General features: G+C 41.3%; 1 protein-coding gene across 1 annotated transcript in view; it reads right to left on the bottom strand.

Moving 5' to 3' along the window:
* LOC111959439 (exportin-4) overlaps positions 1-16258 on the bottom strand; it is a 53251-nt gene extending 36993 nt beyond the window's left edge. Inside the window, 6 exon segments of the mRNA XM_023980985.2 lie at positions 5591-5744; positions 5895-6011; positions 10106-10244; positions 10357-10498; positions 14946-15051; positions 16169-16258. Coding sequence (XP_023836753.2) covers positions 5591-5744; positions 5895-6011; positions 10106-10244; positions 10357-10498; positions 14946-15051; positions 16169-16258 — 748 coding nt within the window.
* Positions 16259-20466: the final 4208 nt, after the last annotated feature.

Here is a 20466-nt window from a genome sequence, read left to right as displayed (position 1 = left end):
AGGAGAGGGTTGGGGGGGCTAACAGGCTACAGCTGCCAGGCATGCAATTAAGGAGTGGCCCCTTGATACACATACGGTCACGGACACACACACTCAAATTCAGACAGAGAGACATGCCTGATACACACGGACAGAAGGCCACACCGCTTTACCTTCACAGAAGTCTTCATAAATCTGTTCTCCGTTCAAACAAGCATCCAGACAGCACACACACCAGGGTTTCCGTTAGGAAAATGTGGCGCCGGACAAGTGACCGGGAAGATTTTAATTTATCGGACATTTGAGAAATGTATCGGTCATCCATGCATGTCCACCCACGCAGCCAGAGCAATCAATAAACAAGGGATGTTGGCCAAATGAGCCACAATTACAAAAACACAATTCCTTAAGTTTCATTTAGCAGACGATCTTAGGCAAAGAGACTTACAGGAGCCATTAGGGTTAAGTGCCTTGATCAAGGGAACAGAGATTTTTCACCTAGTCAACTCAGGGATTCGAACCAGCAACCTTTAGGTTACTGGCCCAACGCTCTTACCGCAAGGATACCTGTGTAAAACTTCATAGCCTACTGTTGTACAGGTTTTACTTTCTTAAAACAATAATTGTCCACCTCACAGTTCAGTTGTCAGAGTATTTGTTGATTTTAAATATATAAAAAGGAAGAGAAGCCTAGGCCTAGCCCCAGAGAGAGAGATATGCCGGTGGTATTCTACAACAACAACATGCATTTCTTTACCCTTGTCAGACAGGCTACTGCGTCTGTGACACAGATATAGACGTACAGAAAGAGGCTAATTCATTCATTTTCTATCCCAATATTTTTTCTAAACATAAGCATCATATTGTTCGATTATAAAAAAAACTATGGTAGGCCTAAAACATTCTTCCTCACCTCAAGTTCAACTGTTGGGAGTCAGTAGGAGCGCCGTTGCCTGCAGTATAATAGGCTAATAGCCGAATCAACAGCCTAATAATAATAGCCGAATCAACAGCCTAATAATAATCTGCTCTGTATTTAGTTTAAGATGGGTTATAAGCAGGCCTGTCTTAAAAAAAATATCATTAGCCTATTGCTATCATTTGTTGGGTATGTTAGGTAGTAGTCTTTGTTGGTAATTGCTGCAATATAGACTATTCAAAACTTTTGTGAAGGTTTAAACCAGTTTGCCAGTGTTTTGTTTCATTCTGTTGAGCCATTTTCTTTGGCCAAATTAAGTCAAATTAAGTCTCAACTGTAACGTTGTGTTTGCCACAATATACACGGAAGAAAAATAAACGCAACATACGACAATTTCAAAGATTTTACTGAGTTAATGTTCATATAAGGAAATCAGTCAATTGAAATGAATTCATTAGGCCCTAATCTTTGGATTTCACATGACCGGGAATACAGATATGCATCTGTTAGTCACAGATAACAAAAAAAAAAAAGGTGCGACCACCATTTGCCTCATGCAGCGCGTCACATCTCCTTCACAGGCTATTGATTGTGGCCTGTCAGCTCAATGGCTGAGCGAAGTTGCTGGATAGTGGCGGGAATTGGAATACGCTGTCGTACACATTTATCCATAGCATCCCAAACATGCTCAATGGGTGACATGACTGGTGAGTATGCAGGCCATGGAAGAACTGGGACATTTTCAGCTTCCAGGAATTGTGTACAGATCCTTGCGACATGAACAGCAGATGAATGGCACGACAATGGGTCTCAGGATCTCATCACGTTATCTCTGTGCATTCAAATTACCAGTGATAAAATGCAATTGTGTTCGTCGTCTGTAGCTTATGCCTGCACATACCATAACCCCACCACCACGGGGGACTCTGTTCACAATCTTGACATAAGCAAACTGCTCGCCCACACTACGCCATACACGCCTAGTGCCATCTGCCAGGTACCAGTGAAACCAAGACTCATCTGCCAAGAGCACACTTTTACAGCGTGCCAGTGGCCATCAAAGGTGAGCATTTGCCCACTGAAGTTGGTTACGACGCCGAACTGCAGTCAGGTCAAGACCCTGGTGAGGACGACGAGCACGCAGATGTGCTTCCCTGAGACGGCTTCTGACAGTTTGTCCAGAAATTCTTTGGTTGTGCAAACCCACAGTTTCATTAGCTGTCCAGGTGGCTAGTCTCAGACGATCCCACAGGTGAAAAAGTGAGATGTGGAGGTCCTGGGCTGGCGTTGTTACACATGGTCTGCGGTTGTAAGGCCGGTTGAACGTACAGCCAAATTCTCTAAAATGACATTGGAGGTGGCTTATAGTAGAGAAATGGCATTCAATTATCTGGCAACAGCTCTAGTGGACATACCTGCAGTCAGCATGACAATTGCACGCTCCCTCAAAACTTGACACATCTGTGGCATTGTGTTGTCTGACAAAACTGCACATTTTAGAGTAGCCTTCCATTGTCCCCAGCACAAGGTGCACCTGTGTAGTGATCATGCCATTTAATCAGTTTCTTGATATGCCACACCTGTCAGGTGGATGAATTATCTTGGAAAATGAGAAATGCTCACCAACAGGGTTGTACACAAAGCAGTGCACAAAATGTGAGAGAAATAAGCTTTTTGTGCATATGGATAATTTCTGGGATCTTCTATTTCAGCTCATGATACATGGGACCAACACTTTACATGTTGCGTTTATATTTTTGTTCAGTGTAATAGCCTGCTCGTATTTTCCCTATAAACATAAGCTTGATTTACTTTTGATATTACCCTAACAAAGTTTAGAAACCTTTGTGAAGGTTTGGTGTGGTGTAGCTATTATTAAGCTTTAGCTACTGACAGTTGAACTTGAGGTAAGGAAGAATGTGAGGTGGACAATTATTGTTTTAGGAAAGTAAAAAACTATTGGTTATAAAGTTTTGCATATGCTACTGGCTGGCAGGTAGCCTAGCGGTTAAGAGCGTTGGGCCAGTAACTGAAAGGTTGTTGGTTTGAATCCCTGAAACGACTAGGTGAAATATCTGTCAATGTGCCCTTGAGCAAATACTACATATCGAAACACAAGGAATAGTGTTTATGTAATTTGTTATATGGCTGTTTTTAGGACATACATTTAGCTCATTTGGCCAATATCCCTCGTTTATTGATGGCGCTAGCTGCGCCAGGTCGGAGGTTTCTTTCTCACACTTTCTACTCACAGATATGAATGCCTATGGGCTCCTGAGTGGCGCAGCGGCCTAAGGCACTGCATCTCATTGCAAGAGGCATCACTACAGTCCCTGGTTCGAATCCAGGCTGTATCACATCCGGCATTGGGAGTTCCATAGGGCGGCGCACAATTGGCCGTCATTGTAGAAAATAATTTGTTCTTTACTGACTTGCCCAGTTAAAAAAAATATATAGATAGATAAATGTCTGGTAAATTTCTCAAATGTTTGGTAAATTAAAATCTTCCCAGTCTCGTTGTACGGACACATATTTTCCTAACAGAAACCCTGACACACATACACACACAGGACCATGTCTGGCATTCCAGACGCACACTCAACAAGCTGTGGGGTTTAAAGAGGCTGGCGGCAATCCACCCCCTCGCCTGTCCCCCATTAAAGAGGCCTGGTTATCAGGCTGCTATCTGGTATGGGCACAGACACACAGGGCCTCTTTGAAAGTGATACATAACCCTGGTTTGCAGCGACGCCACCTCAGATCCCTTTAAACACAGAGGCGGGAGAGAGAGGCTGCTAGTCTGAGTAGGATTAACGCTCCAACGAGCCAATGACACACACGTACGCGCACCCACACAGTCTTAGAACACAGCCAAATGAGAGCAACAACTGAAAACAATAAGTGGTACGACCATATGCCACACCCCAAACATTTTGCACTGTACCCAAGACAGCCACATTTTCCTATGACTCACCTAACATACAAGACCAATGTTTCTGATCAAACCAGTCTACAGTGTTTCCTCTAGGATTTTTCAGCAGTGGTGGAAAAGTTAGAGTGGTCAATGGCGCAGTTTTAAAGGCCCCCCTTTTGGCCGCAGAGACAATATTTTACAGTTTTAAAGCTAGTTTCTGCAATTCTACACATTTTGCCATGGGGCTCCATTATGTTTTCTAAATACTTTATATCTGCTTTTAGTCATTTAAGACCACACGGAAAACATTTTACCATCCCTAAAATTACAGTGCATTCGGAAAGTATTCAGACCCCTTGACTTATTCTACATTTTGTTACGTTACAGCCTTATTCTAAAATGTATTAAATAAAAAAAACATTCCCTCAATCTACACACAATACCCCATAAAGCGAAAACAGGTTTAGACAAGGCACACACCAGTCTATATAAGGAACCACAGTTCACAGTGCATGTCAGAGCAAAAACCAAGCCATCAGGTTCAAGGAATTGGCCATAGAGCTCAGAGATAGGATTGTGTCAAGGCACAGATCTGGGGAAGGGTACCAAAACATTTCTGCAGCATTGAAGGTTCCCAAGAACATAGTGGCCTCCATCATTCTTAAATTGAAGTTTGGAAACGCCAAGACTCTTCCTAGAGCTGCCCACCCCGGCCAAACTGAGCAATTATGGGAGAAGGCCTTGGTCAGGGAGGTGACCAAGAACCCGATGGTCACTCTGACACTCTGACAGATCTCCAGAGTTCTGCTGTAGAGATGGGAGAACCTTCCAGAAGAACAACCATCTCTGCAGCACTCTACCAATCAGGCCTTTATGGTAGAGTGGCCAGACGGAAGCAACTCTTCAGTAAAGGAACATGACAGTCTGCTTGGAGTTTGCCAAAAGGCACCTAAAAGGACTCAGACCATGAGAAACATGATTCTCTAGTCTGATGAAACCAAGATTAAACTCTTTGGCCTGAATGCCAAGTGTCACATCTGGAGAAAACCTGGCACCATCCCTATGGTGAAGCATGGTGGTGGCATCATCAGAACCTTGATGAAAACCTGCCCCAGAGCACTCAGGACCTCAGGCTGGGGTGAAGGTTCACCTTCTAACAGGACAACGACCCTAAGCACACAGTCAAGACAACGCAGGAGTGGCTTCGCGACAAGCCTCTGAATGTCCTTGAGTGGCCCAGCCAGAGCCCGGACTTGAACCTGATCGAACATCTCTGCAGACCTAAAAATATCTGTGCAGCGACGCTCCCCATCCAACCTGACAGAGCTTGAGATGATCTGCAGAGATGAATGGGAGAAACTCCCCAAATACAGGTGTGCCAAGCTTGTAGCGTCATACCCAAGAAGACTTGAGGCTGTAATCACTGCCAAAGGTGCTTCAATAAAGTAATGAGTAAAGGGTCTAAATACTTAAGTAAATGTGATTTCATTTTTTATATACATTTGCAAAAATGTCAAACCATCTGTTTTTGCTTTGTCATTATGGGGTATTGTGTGTAGATTGATGAGGGGAAAAAACAATTGAATCCATTTTAGAATAAGGCTGTAATGTAAGAAAATGTGGAAATAGTCAAGAGGTCTGAATACTTTCTGAATGCCCTGTATTTTCAAAAACAATATTTAATACAATTCTTCCATGACCCAAAGGGAATAAACTGCTACCCACCAGTGGGTCCTAACCCACCAATGGGGAAACACTGCGGACGCAAGAAAGGATATGATTGGGCGGCAGGAAGTTCCAGCTAAGGACCTGATTGGCCAGGGCCAGGTATCTCTGGAACACAGAGGACATCTGAGCGTTGAGGTTCTCTCTGCGACTGAACTCCTGCAGCACCTCCATGGTCAATACGAAGATCTGACGCAGGTTGTCCTCCTGAAAGTGAACACACATCAGAACAAAAACACACGCACAAAAGGTGTCAACACAAACACACACTACTACCAAGCCAGAGAGAGCATAGCATTCAGTTAGAGGGACAGAGGAGAAAGGAGGAAAAAGGAGCAGGAGGAACGGAAGTCTGACCTGAAAGATGCGTTTGCAGCTGCCGTGGAACTCCATGTTGAGGCCGATATTACTGGTCTTACTGGAGCTGGAGAACTCACTGATGAGGGCCGTCAGGATGGAGCAGGCCAGTGTCTGCTGCAGGGGCACACACACCGGTCTGATGTCATATGTCACATTGAGGGTAGCTGACAGAGGACAGCAGCCGGCTTACTAAAGAGGACAGATCTAAATAGACCCAAGCCATGAAACCCTCCCTGGCCTCCTGAAGAATGACTGCCATCTAGTGGAGACAGTTATACTACTGGGAGAGCTCATATCAGGTTGGTGAGGCCAGAAATCTCAAAGGAACAGTGGGTACCGCATGGGCATTTAACTCCCCTGTTTTGGGGACCTGCATGGTTCTGGTACCGGCTCCGACCAACATTTTAGCTTATAAATCAACCTGTGTGAAGCAGAATGTGAAATCTGACATCATTTTAAGCTGGGATGTCCCTCCTACCATTTAATTCGCTCTTCCGACTGTCCAACTCCTGGCTGAACCCTACGTCACAGCCCCTAACATCATAATGCAGCAGGACTGAGTGGTTTCGTCACTGTGGCACATTCAGAGATATTTTAGATTACTAGCTATAAATCATTCATAGATTTTAAACAAAAACATTGTCATAAATGGACAAGATTAATATAAGATGAAAGGTGAGTTCCTAACAAGTTCAGGAAGACACGCTAGAGTTCTGTGAGACATTCACAGAAATGGGGGCAGACGTTTTGATCAAGAAAGACCTTAAGAAAATATGCAAATGTTTTAACACTAAACATACAAATATGTATTTTACAGTTATAAGGAAGGTGAAATCTTAGTTAGTTGTTTTATAATTTGATTATAGTACTTTTTAGAAAACATATAATTAATTTCAAGCCATATTCATACAGCTGTGTTGAATAGAAAATATAGTTCGGAAAGTACTGACCCCTTGACTTTACCCACATTTTGTTAAGTTACATCCTTATTCTAAAATGGATCAAATAAAATCCTCAATCTACACACAATAACCCATAATGACAAAGTGAAAAAAGGTTTTAACCTCTCTTGGGTACGTGAGACGTTAGCGTCCCACCTCTTCAACAGCCAGTGAAATTGCTGGGCGCCAAATTCAAATACATAAATACTCATTATAAAAATTCAGAAAGCAAAACATATTTTACATAGGTTTAAAGATGAACTTCTTGTGAATCCAACCACAGTGTCAGATTTAAAAAATACTTTACGCCGAAAGCATACCTTACGATTATTTGCAAACACTAACCAGCCAAGAAGAACAGTTACACAAGTCAGAAATAGAGATAAGATTAATCCCTTACCTTTGATGATCTTCATATGGTTGCACTCAGCAGACATTCATTTACTCAATAAATGTTTCTTTTGTTCGATAAAGTCTCTTTATATCCAAAAACTTCAGTTTTGTTCGCACGTTTTCTTCAGTAATCCACAGGCTCAAACGCAGTCAAACCAGGAAGACAAAAAAATCCAAATTGTATCCGTAAAGTTCATAGAAACATGTCAAACGATGTTTATATTCAAACCTCAGGTTGTTTTTAGCCTAAATAATGGATAATATTTCAACCGGACAATAACGTCGTCAATTTAAAAGGTAAACAAGAAACGCACTCTCTCCGTCTCGCGCATGAAAAAGCTCTGTGACACTTTAGGGTCCACTCATTCAGACTGCTCTTACTACCAAATTTTTCAGAATACAAGCCTGAAACAATTTCTAAAGACTGTTGACATCTAGTGGGAGGCATAGAAACTGCAATTTGAGTCCTAAGTCAATGGGTACTGTAATGGGAGTCCTAAGTCAATGGGTACTGTAATGGCACTGAATAGAAAAATACAAAACAAAAAAAACACTTCCTGAATGAATTTTTCTCCGGTTTTCGCCTGCCAAATCAGTTCTGTTATACTCACAGACACTATTTTAACAGTTTTGGAAACGTTAGAGTGTTTTCTATCCAAATCTACCAGTTAAATGCATATCATATCCTCTGGGCCCGAGAAGCAGGCAGTTTAATTTGGGCATGCATTTCATCCAAAATTCCGAATGCTGCCCCCTACCCTAGAGAAGTTAAGACATTCAAAATAAAAAACAAATACCTTATTTACATAAGTATTCAGAACCTTTGCTATGAGACTTGAAATTGAGCTCAGGTGCATCCTATTTCCATGGATCATCCTTGAGATGTTTCTACAATTTGGAATCCACCTGTGGTCAATTCAATTGATTGTACATGATTTGAAAATGTACATACCTGTCTATATAAGGTCCCACAGTTGACAGTGCATGTCAGAGCAAAAACCAAGCCATGAGGTCGAAGGAATTGTCTGTAGAGACCTGAGACAGGATTGTGTCGTAGCACAGATCTGTGGAAACGTACCAAAAAACATCTGCAGCATTGAAGGTCCCCAAGAACACAGTGGCCTCAATCATTCTTAAATGGAAGAAGTTTGGAAACACCAAGACTCTTCCTAGAGCTACCCACCCAGCCAAACTGAGTATTGTGGGAGAAGGGCCTTGGTCAGGGAGGTGAACAATAAACTGATGGTCACTCTGACAGAGCTCCAGAATTCCTCTGTGGAGATAGGATAACCTTCCAAAAGGACAACCATCTCTGCAGCACTCCACCAATCAGGCCTTTATGGTAGAGTGGCCAGACGGAAGCCACTCCTCAGTAAAGGAACATGACAGGCCGCTTGGAGTTTGCCAAAAGGCACCTAAAGACTCTCAGACCATGAGAAACAAGATTCTCTGGTCTGATGAAACCAAGACTGAAGTATTTTGCCTGAATACCAAGCATCACGTCTAGAGGAAACCTGGCACCATCCCTACGGTGAAGCATGGTGGTGGCAACATCATGCTATGGCGATGTTTTTCAGCGACAGAGACTGAGAGACTAGTCAGGATCGAGGGAAAGAAGAACAGAGCAAAGTACAGAGAGAACCTTGATGAAAACCTGCTACAGCGCGCTCAGGATCTCAGACTGGGGTGAAAGTTCACATTCCAACAGGACAATGACCCTAAGCACACAGCCAAGACAATGCACGAGTGACTTCGGAACAAGTCTCTGAATATCCTTGAGTGGACCAGCCAGAGCCCAGACTTGAACCTGATCGAATATCCCTGGAGACCTGAAAATAGCTGTGCAGCGACACTCCCCATCCAACCTGACAGAGCTTAAGAGGATCTGTAGAGAAGAATGGGAGAAACTCCCCATATACAGGAGTGCCAAGCTTGCAGCGTCATACCTAAGAAGACTCATTGCTGTAATCGCTGCCAAAGGTGCTTGAATATAGTACTGAGTAAAGAGTCTGAATACTTATGTAAATGTATTATTTCAGTTGTTTTATTTTTAATACATTTGCAAAAAAGATCTAAAAACCTGTTTTTGCTTTGTCATTATGGGGCATTGTGTGTAGATTGATGAGCAAAAAACCCCAACTGAATCAACTGTAGAATAAGGCTGTAATGTAGTAAAATGTGGAAAAAGTCAAGGTGTAAATACTTTCCGAAGGCACTGTACATCATAAAATATTTGTACTGTGTACTTGAGCTTGTGTCCTCAAAAGTGACTACTCCTCAGCAATGTATAGATATTTTTACCAGAAAGGTGAGATTTTAACCTTTTTTTGGAGTATGCAGCATTACTAGTTATTGTTTATGGCCCTCTCGTGATAAATAATTACTTTTGGGGATAATGTAGATTACATAGATTTTCAATTACATTTAGTTACATTTAACTGGTTTTAAAGCCAGAAGCAAAGTGAACAGCTGTGGGATTTGAGGGAGTGGACTCTTTTCCCATATCACTAACGAGTGTACTCCTTTCACATCTTTGATAATTATGACATTCTGATGTTTTTTCCATTAATTGATCATTTGCCCAATCACATCGGATCTTTTCACATCAGATCTTTTTCAGAGTGGACTTGTCGATCTGAAAAAAGATCAGAATTGGGCTGCGGAGTCAAGTAGGCTGCGTTTACCTAGGAAGCCCAATTCTTTTGACCAATAAGATCAGCTATGAAAAATATATTACATGAAAAGATAGGATGTAATTGGTTAACATAACATTTAGTGAGAAAAATATGAGAATTTGGCTGCCTGTGTAAACACTGCCTTATACATGTGTCTCGTGTCTGTGATAAGTGTAAGAATTAGACCGGTGTTTCTTACCACTGTGGGGTTGCCGCTGCTGATGAGCTGGCTGACTTCGTGGAAGATACCTTTACAGTTAATGGACTTGTCCAGAGAGCCTCTCTTCACTATGACCGCTACAGCCAGCAGGATCTGCTCCCGGACATACTTCTGTAGACTGGGGGGGAGAGAGGAGAGACATATTTTTAAACTGCATTACAGGACTGCATGAAGTGAGATTGATAGATCCTTGAGAATCTAATTCATGCTGCCGCTACACACACGCCTACTTGGGTCTCTGTAAAACGTAGGTGAGGAGGAATGTCCGTAGCGATTCGATGCTGGCCTTCTCCAGCAGGATCCACTCCCGTACCACCGCCTCCATGACGGCCGTGGCTGCCTGGAACAGCACATAGTCCACCTTACTGGTCTCTGTGGAGGGTGACAGATGCACATTAATCACAGAGTAGCGTTAAGATTTCCCTTCACTGGAACTCAGGGGCCTAGCCCAAACCCAGAACATTATTCCTCCTCCACCAAACTTTACAGTTGGCACTATGCTTTGGGGCAGGTAGCGTTCTCCTGGCATCCACCACACTCAGATTTGTGTCGGACTTGCCAGATGGTGAAGTGTGATTCATCACACCAGAGAACGCATTTCCACTGCTCCAGAGTCCATGGGCGGAGAGCTTTACACCACTCCAGTCCAGTCGACGCTTGGCATTCATTGCAAATGGCGATCTTAGGCTTGTGTGCAGCTGTCCGATTATGGAAACCCATTTCAGGAAGCTCCTGACGAACAGTTATTGTGCTGACGTTGCTTCCAGAGGCAGTTTAAAACTCGGTAGTGAGTGTTGCAAACGAGGACAGGCAAATTTTACTTGCTACGCTCTTCAGCACTTGGCGTCCCGTTTTGTGAGCTTGTGTGGCCTACCACTTTGCGGCTGAGACATTGTTACTCATAGATATTTCCACCTCACAATAACAGCACTTACAGGGCATACATTTTATGAACTGACTTGTTGGAAAGGTGGCATCCTATGACAATGCCACATTGAAAGTCACTGAGCTCTTCAGTAAGGCCATTCTACTGCCAATGTTTGTCTATGGAGATTGCATGGCTGTGTGCTCAATTTTATACACCTGTCAGCAATGGGTGTGGCTGAAATAGCCGAATCCACTAATGTGTGTCCACATACTTTTGTGTATATATAGTGTATTTCCATCCATTAATAGGCTAAAACGCATTATTTCGCAATGGGATTTTTTTCTTTCTTCTCCCAGACAATTGGTCGGCGCCAATTTGAATTAAATCGGCTTTTCTCTCATTTATTTTTAAAATCGGCCAAACGCTGGCTAAAGGAAACACTGTTATGGGCACACCTGCACACACACAGTATCATATATCACCCTCACAAACTTTTACAGATGCACAATTGAGAGTAGAGGTCGACCAATTATGATTTTTCAACGCCGATACTGATTATTGGAGGACCAAAAAAAGCCGATACCGATTAATCGTTCGATTTATATATATATATATATATTTGTAATAATGACAATTACAACAATACTGAATGAACACTTATTTTAACTTAACTTCACTAGGGAGGGGGCAGCATTCGGAATTTTGGATGAAAAGCGCGCCCAAATTAAACTGCCTGCTACTCAGGCCCAGAAGATAGGATATGCATATAATTAGTAAATTTGGATAGAAAACACCCTAAAGTTTCCAAAACTGTTAAAATAATGTATGTGAGTATAACAGAACTGATATGGCAGGCGAAAACCCGAGGAAAATCCAACCAGGAAGTACTATTATTTTGAAAGTCTGTTTTTCCATTGAAAGCATAACCACCATACAAAGACTTAAGACCCAGTTCACGAGCCCTGTGGCTTCCTCTACATGTGGCCAGTCTTTAGGCATTGTTTCAGGCTTTTACTTTGAAAAATTAGGGAGATACAGCACTTTCAATCAGTGGCCAGTGGCCATTCATCAGCCATGCGCCTGATCGGGAACGCGCCTTTCTTATTTCTCCTTTCCTATTGACGAAGCTTTTGTCTGGTTGAAATATTATTGATTATTTATGACAAAAACAACCGGAGGATTGATTTTAAACATTGTTTGGCATGTTTCTACTAACTTTTATTGTACTTTTGAAAAACTTTGTCTGGACTTAGCGAACGCGCCTTAAGCATTCGGATTACTGGACAAAACACGTGAACAAAAAGGACGTTTTTGGTCATAAAGAGAGGGACATTATCGAACAAAACGAACATTTGTCTAACATGGAGACCTGGGAGTGCCACCAGATGAAGATCATCAAAGGTAAGTGATTCATTTTAATGCTATTTCTGACTTTTGTGACACTCTCCTTGGCTGGAAAATGGCTGTATGGGTTTCTGTGGCTAGGTGCTGACCTAACATAATGGCAAAGTGTGCTTTCTCCATAAAGCCTTTTTGAAATCTGACACAGCGGTTGCATTAAGGAGAAGTTTATCTTTATTCGTATGTTTAACACTTGTATCGTTTATGATGAGTATTTCTGTAATTTGATGTGGCTCTCTGCACTTTCACCGGATGTTTGTTTGAGACAATGCATTTCTGAACTTAACGCGCCAATGTAAACTGAGATTTTTGGATATAAATATGAACTTTATCGAACAAAACATACATGTATTGTGTAACATGATGTCCTATGAGTGCCATCTGATGAAGATCAAAGGTTAGTGATTAATTGAATCGCTCTTTCGGACGTGTGAGCCCTTTCCTTGGCTGGAAAATGGCTGTATGGTTTTCTGTGACTAGGTGCTGACCTAACATAATCACATGGTGTGCTTTCGCAGTAAAGCTTTTTTGAAATCGGACACTGTGGTTGTGATTTACAAGAAGTTTATATTTAAAATGGTGGATAATACTTGTATGTTTGAGGAATTTTAATTATGGGGTTTCTGTTCTGAATTTGGCGCCCTGCAATTTCACTGGCTGTTGTCGATGTGGGACGCTAGCGTAATTTTTGTTTTGTTTGTAATAATGACAATTACAACAATACTGAATAAACACTTTTATTTTAACTTAATATAATACATCAATAAAATCAATTTAGTCTCAAATAAATAATGAAACATGTTCAATTTGGTTTAAATAATGCAAAAACAAAGTGTTGGAGAAGAAAGCGGGTGGCATCCATAAGTCTAAATATTGCTGTTACATTGCACAACCTTCAATGTTATGTCATAGTTATGTACAATTCTGGCAAATTAGTTGAGCCAGGCGGCCCAAACTGTTGCATATACCCTGACTGCATGCAATGAACGCAAGAGAAGTGACACAATTTCCCTAGTTTAATATTGCCTGCTAACATGAATTTATTTTAACTAAATATGCAGGTTTAAAAATATATACTTCTGTGTGTTGATTTTAAGAAAGGCATTGATGTTTATGGTTAGGTACGTTCGTGCAACGATTGTGCTTTTTCGCAAATGTGCTTTTGTTAAATCATCCCCCGTTTGGCGAAGTTGGCTGTCTTTGTTAGGAAGAAATAGTCTTCACACAGTTCGCAATGAGCCAGGCGGCCCAAACTGCTGCATATACCCTGACTCTGTTGCACAGAACGCAAGAGAAGTGACACAATTTCCCTAGTTAAAATAAATTCATGTTAGCAGGCAATATTAACTAAATATGCAGGTTTAAAAATATATACTTGTGTATTGATTTTAAGAAAGGCATTTATGTTAACAGTGCTTTTATTACAAATGCGCTTGTTAAATCACCCGTTTGGCGAAGTAGGCTATGATTCAATGATAAATTAACATACACCGTGTCGATTATATGCAACGCAGGACAAGCTAGATAAACTTGTAATATCATCAACCATGTGTAGTTAACTAGTGATTATGTTAAGATTGATTGTTTTTTATAAGATAAGTTTAATGCTAGCTAGCACCTTACCTTGGCTCCTTGCTGCACTCACATAACAGGTAGTCACAGCCTGCCACGCAGTCTACTCGTGGAGTGCAATGTAATCGGCCACAATCGGTAATGCCGATTACCGATTGCTATGAAAACTTGAAATCGGCCCTAATTAAATCGGCCATTCCGATTAATCGGTCGACCTCTAATTGAGAACATCCTGTCGAGCTGTATCACCGCCTGGTACAGCAACTGCACAGCCCTCAACCGCAAGGCTCTCCAGAGGGTGGTGCGGTCTGCACAATGCATCACCAGGGGCAAACTACCTGCCCTCCAGGAGACCTACAGCACCCGATGTCACAGGAAGGCCAAAAAGATCATCAAGGACAACAACCACCCGAGCCAATGCCTGTTAACCCCGCTACCATCCAGGAGACGAGGTCAGTACAGGTGCATCAAAGCTGGGACCGAGAGACTGAAAAACAGCTTATATCTCAAGGCCTTCAGACTGTTAAACAGCCATCACTAACACAGATAGGCTGCTTCCTACATACAGATCAAATCATAAGCAACTTTAATAAATTAGTCACTTAAAAAAATGCCACTTTAATAATGTTTACATATCTTACATTACTCATGTCATATGTATATACTGTATTTTATACCATCTATTGCATCTTGCCTACGCCGCTCGGCCATCGCTCATCCATATATTTATATGTACATATTCTTATTCCATCCCTTTACATTTGTGTATATTAGGTAGTTGTTGTGAATTTGTTAGATTACTTGTTAGATATTACTGCACTGTCGGAACTAGAAGCACAAGCATTTCGCTACACTCGCATTAACATCTGCTAACCATGTGTATGTGACCAATAACATTTGATTTGATTAAGGCCTAACACACACAAACAAACATAATTGAGGAGTGTTTTGAAGCTTTTTTGTTAGAGGGACACTTACCTAATATGTGCTTGCAGACAGCGAAGGGTGATTTGGACTTCCGGAAGGAGAGGAATACGTGTTCTGCGTGCTGCCTCTGTTCTGTATTGACCATGGACGGCGGTGCCTAAACACACACACCATTTGTGTACAGTCAATTACACCAAATCTCAACTAAGTAAAGTCACACACACACACACACACCTTAAAAGACCCCCAAAATATACACAACTAAACACACATACGCGGTAAACCAAGGAGTATGGCTAGAATGGGTCTCTGCAGAAAAATCCCAATCCAGGTCTAATTGCAGTAAAATAAGCTCTCTGACTCACGTCACGGTGGCCAGGAATGAGGCGAGAAAGACCATTTTTTCTCACCTGACCACAGGCACGACAGGGGCTTCCTTCCCATCCCCACCCCTTCCCCTGAACATACTACACACGTCACACACATTTAGGATCTATTGGACCAGAATCTGTTAACTAGCTAACCTCTTATTCAACACAGTTACATAATTATGTGGCTAAAACAATAGCAAGGATAGAATAAACTCAAACATGAAGAATGTTATTCGAAGTAACTGGCACGAGCTCCCCAGAGTACTTCAATCACCAAGCATGGTGCTTAATCAAGTATGTGATCGATAACTTTTAGCCAACTAACGTTACTGTACTAGCAAGCCAACCCTTCCTGATGGTTAAGCTAAGCGTTTGCAATATATGACTTTTCCTTTACTAAAAGCTGTGCTTTGTGATATATTCGGGTAATTGAGACACTGCCCTCCTTGACTGTTGCATAACGTTGGTGACAAATAGACGGTAAAGTCAGTAGCTAGCTAGCTAACGTTAGGTGGAACATGGTGAATCAACAGCGTGTCTAACGACGTGGGCTGCAATGGGGATGTTCACCGAACTGTCTAGTGTTGAAGAAATACAACTTGAGTATTGAATCAAACTAACTAGCTAAACAAGTGTGTGGTTCCCTGTAAACATGAGTGTTCTACTAGTGAAGTAAAAAAACAAACATCGTCACAACAGACACTGTCACACATAGCTAGCGGCTTTTGGGGATGATGGCTATGCTAGATTTTTGCAGGATGGAGACAGCACTGCGCCACGCATCAGTATCCTTCTCCGATAAATAACTGTGCCCGCTAAATCGCTCGCCGTCAAATAACTCTCAATAAAACCAGGAACCAAACACATACCAAAAAACTTTAAAAATCAGATTATATTTCTCACCATTAAAACTTTGGCAGCGCTTTCCAGCTGTGAAATCACTTCTGGTGCACCAACCGCCGCCATCATTGTCTCTCTTCAATGACGCGCCATGCGCTGAATTGTGGGATTAGGGGTACTCTGGCCAATTTGATAGTGGAGACTTTTTGCAGGGAATTTCAGAACAGCGCGTGGCTCTATGGACGATATGTAATAAAAAAACATAGCAATAAAATATTGAACATAAGGTCTTAATTTTTACAAGCCAAGACGCTTGCAAACGTCATATGTTGTGATACCTGAATGTTTATAGATGATTCCTACCACCAGGAGAGCGCACCAAAAAAGTCACAAAATCATTTGAATCCTTTTGTCAAAATGGCTTTTTGAAAGATTTGTACTCGTGGGCCTTTCTGGAAAGTCTTTTTTACAATATTGATAAAGGTGGTCATTATTACTACTAAAATAAACCCCCATTATGCCTATTTATTAAGAATGTCTAAATGACATATTACCAGAGATCTATGTTATTACCTTTACCTTATCATAACCCCCAGAGGACCTATTCTGTTCATAATGTTATGGTTGTCATAGCATAGAACACAAATTATACCTATTAAAAAAAGTGATCTCATGAAATGTAATTCCTGGCCCCACTAGCCTATCATAGAAAATATGTTGTTTTACATGTGATTGTATAGCTTCAAATTATGATGTAAATGACTTTAAAGAGATATGTCAGTTCTGAAAAAATATGCAGCCACATTTCTTAGAACTATGTGACAGCTAAAAGCCTACCAGTTATGTCTAAATGGTGTGTGAGTGTCCTTCAAATCTGAGCCCACAATATCATCTGTTGTCATTTGATTTCATCTGTTGTATGTTGCACTTCTGATTGTTCTATCTCATTGTTTCCTTCTGTAAGATAAATATTTGACACTTCATGGTAGGGTTAACATATTTATTTTTGAAAATGTCATCAATTCGGACATAATTATTGGTGACGTGATAACTAGTTCTTCCTGAATACATACAATGCCTGTGCTGTGTAGGATAGATTGTGTGCTGGACTTCCTCCACTGGTAAAAAGTTTATCAGAATCTACATGTTCATCCATCTACCACACATAAACCTCTTTCAACCAAGATGAATAACCTGCATAGATTTAAGTTGTAATCAACCCCCATTTGAATATTTGACTGTATTGCTCATCTTACCATTGATTAAATGGATCCCATGTTTCAGTTCACGTGTGCATCAAAAAATCTTCTTCAACCTTTTTAACACCTTCAGAGAGGTAGCACACACAGTGAAATTACAGACTTGAGAAAAATTACAATTTATGTCAAAACACCTTCTAAGTGTGTCTTGTTGCATTTCAATAGAATACTGAATAAAAAGATGTCCAGGTCTATATTTGAACACTCTTGTCCTTATACTGCTTTCTAAATAAATATAATGGTAAGACAAAAATGTATGTCACATTCTATGTCTCCATCTGATAGAAATTAACAGTTTAATTGGCATCTGAATTCATTAATGTTATGAAAATGATCTTGTATCAGTACCGTTGAAAATCAGGCTAAATAATATTGGGTACGGCCAGAATGCTGATATTGGTATAGCTCACTGTATACAATTTCAAACTCTCAGGGGACAATCTTCTAATTATCCAAAGCAAAGCAACCCACAAATATCCACAATGGCCAAAACAACCACCCAAAACAACACTAGCTACCCAAAACAACACAACTACCCCCAAAATACCCCAAACTACCCCACAATGAACAACTACCCAAAACAGCTACCTCAAACCTACCAAAAACAACCCATAACTACCCACAATGCCCAAAACAACCCCACAATTACCACCCAAAACAACACGACTACCCCCAAAATACCCCAAACTACCCCACAATGGACAACTACCCAAAATAGCTACCTCAAACCTACCAAAAACAACCCACAATGCCAAAAACGACCCTACAAACTAGTCTGGCTGACACCAAACTCGAAGTCTTGATGTTGTAGGCACAAAGTGTGGATAATGAAGGGGGATTTTTAACAGATTGGTTGTCCTATGTGTCTTTCTCACTAAAACACCCACATGGACAGCCACACACCGCCCCCTACCAACACAACTGTTGGATTTTTAAATCCAAAGGACAGGTCAAACCCCCTGGGAAAAAAGAGAGAACCAAACAAAGCTCAAGCAACTTTTGTGTGAATATTGCACCAAGAAAGGATTCTTGTCCAGACCAATGTTTCACAGCTCTCCCTCGCTGTGTACCATGTGAGTCGTGTCAGCCAGGCTACTACAAAACCCCAAACTCTTCACTTTAAAGGTATGGGGTTAAGGTCTGACTACAACCTACTCTGAATATTGTCCTCTTTTCTTTGGCACATATGGCCTGTTGATCTTGCTGATGTGTGTGGACCTGTCAGATTCTGCAGGAACTGCAGAACTAGTCCTAGTTTCCCTATGTCCACAGCTAGTACAAACAGCACTGAACTATTTTGTTCACAGAAGCATTACAATGCTTAACATGCACTCAGCAGTTTAAAGAAGACTGTGATTAAAAGAAGAGTCCTGTGGACATTGCGATGTTGCACTGTATTAATCATGATCATGTATTTTGCAATAACTATTCTTTGCACTGTATTTATCATGTGCTATAACATATAAACCAATAGCTTCTGTTACAGTTGAAGTCGGAAGTTTACATACACCTTAGCCAAATACATTTAAACTCAGTTATAGCTCAGTTTTTACTAGGATTAAATGTCATGAATTGTGAATAACTGAGTTTAAATGTATTTGGCTAAGGTGTATGTAAACTTCCGACTTCAACTGTAACAGAAGCTATTGGTTTATATGTTATAGCACATGATAAATACAGTGCAAAGAATAGTTATTGCAAAATACATGATTATGATTAATACAGTGCAACATCACAATGTCCACAGGACTCTTCTTTTAATCACAGTCTTCTTTAAACTGCTGAGTGCATGTTAAGCATTGTAATGCTTCTATGAACAAAATAGTTCAGAGTGCTGTTCAGATTGCCTTTAAATTGTTGAACTTGGGTCAAACGTTTCGGCTACCCTTCCACAAGCTTCCCACAAAAAGTTGGGTGAATTTTGGCCCATTCCTCCTGACAGAGCTGGTGTAACTGAGTCAGGTTTGTAGACCTCCTTGCTCGCACACGCTTTTTCAGTTCTGCCCACAACTGTTCTATAGGATTGAGGTCAGGGCTTTGTGATGGCCACTCCAATACCTTGACTTTGTTGTCCTTAGGCCATTTTGCCACAATTTTGGAAGTATGCTTGGGGTCATTGTCCATTTGGAAGACCCATTTGCGACCAAGCTTTAACTTCCTGACTGATGTCTTGAGATGTTGCTTCAATATATCCACATAATTTTCCGCCCTTATGATGCCATCTATTTTGTGAAGTGCACCAGTCCCTCCTGCAGCAAAGCACCCCCACAACATGATGCTGCCACCCCCATGCTTCACGGTTGGGATGGTGTTCTTCGGCTTGCAAGCCTCCCGTTTCCTCCAAACATAACAATGGTCATTATGGCCAAACAGTTCTATTTTTGTTTCATCAGACCAGAGGATATTTCTCCAAAAAGTACGATCTTTGTCCCCATGTGCAGTTGCAAACCGTAGTCTGGCTTGTTTATGGCGGTGCAGTTTGGAGCAGTTGCTTCTTCCTTGCTGAGCGGCCTTTCAGGTTATGTCGATAGGACTCATTTTACTGTGTATATAGATACTTTTGTGACCGTTTCCTCCAGCATCTTCACAAGGTCATTTGCTGTTGTTCTGGGATTGATTTTCACTTTTCGCACCAGAGTACGTTCATCTCCAGGAGACAGAACGTGTCTCCTTCCTGAGCGGTATGACAGCTGCATGGTCCCATGGTGTTTATACTTGCGTACTATTGTTTGTACAGATGAACGTGGTACCTTCAGGCATTTGGAAATTGCTCCCAAGGTTGAACCAGACTTGTGGAGGTCTACAATATTCTTTCTAGGTCTTGGCTGATTTCTTTTGATTTTCCCATGATGTAAAGCAAAGAGGCACTGAGTTTGAAGGTAGGCCTTGAAATACATCCACAGGTACACCTCCAATTGACTCAAATGATGTCAATTAGCCTATCAGAAGGTCTAAAGCCATGACATAATTTTCTGGAATTTTCCAAGCTATTTAAAGGCACAGTCAACTTAGTGTATGTCAACTTCTGACCCATTGGAATTGTGATACAGTGAATTATAAGTGAAATAATCTGTCTGTAAACAATTTTGGGAAAAATTACTT

Source organism: Salvelinus sp. IW2-2015, linkage group LG36, assembly GCF_002910315.2.
Source record: "Salvelinus sp. IW2-2015 linkage group LG36, ASM291031v2, whole genome shotgun sequence".
In the NCBI taxonomy this organism is placed as follows: domain Eukaryota; kingdom Metazoa; phylum Chordata; class Actinopteri; order Salmoniformes; family Salmonidae; genus Salvelinus; species Salvelinus sp. IW2-2015.
This window is presented reverse-complemented; position numbering and strand designations above follow the sequence as displayed.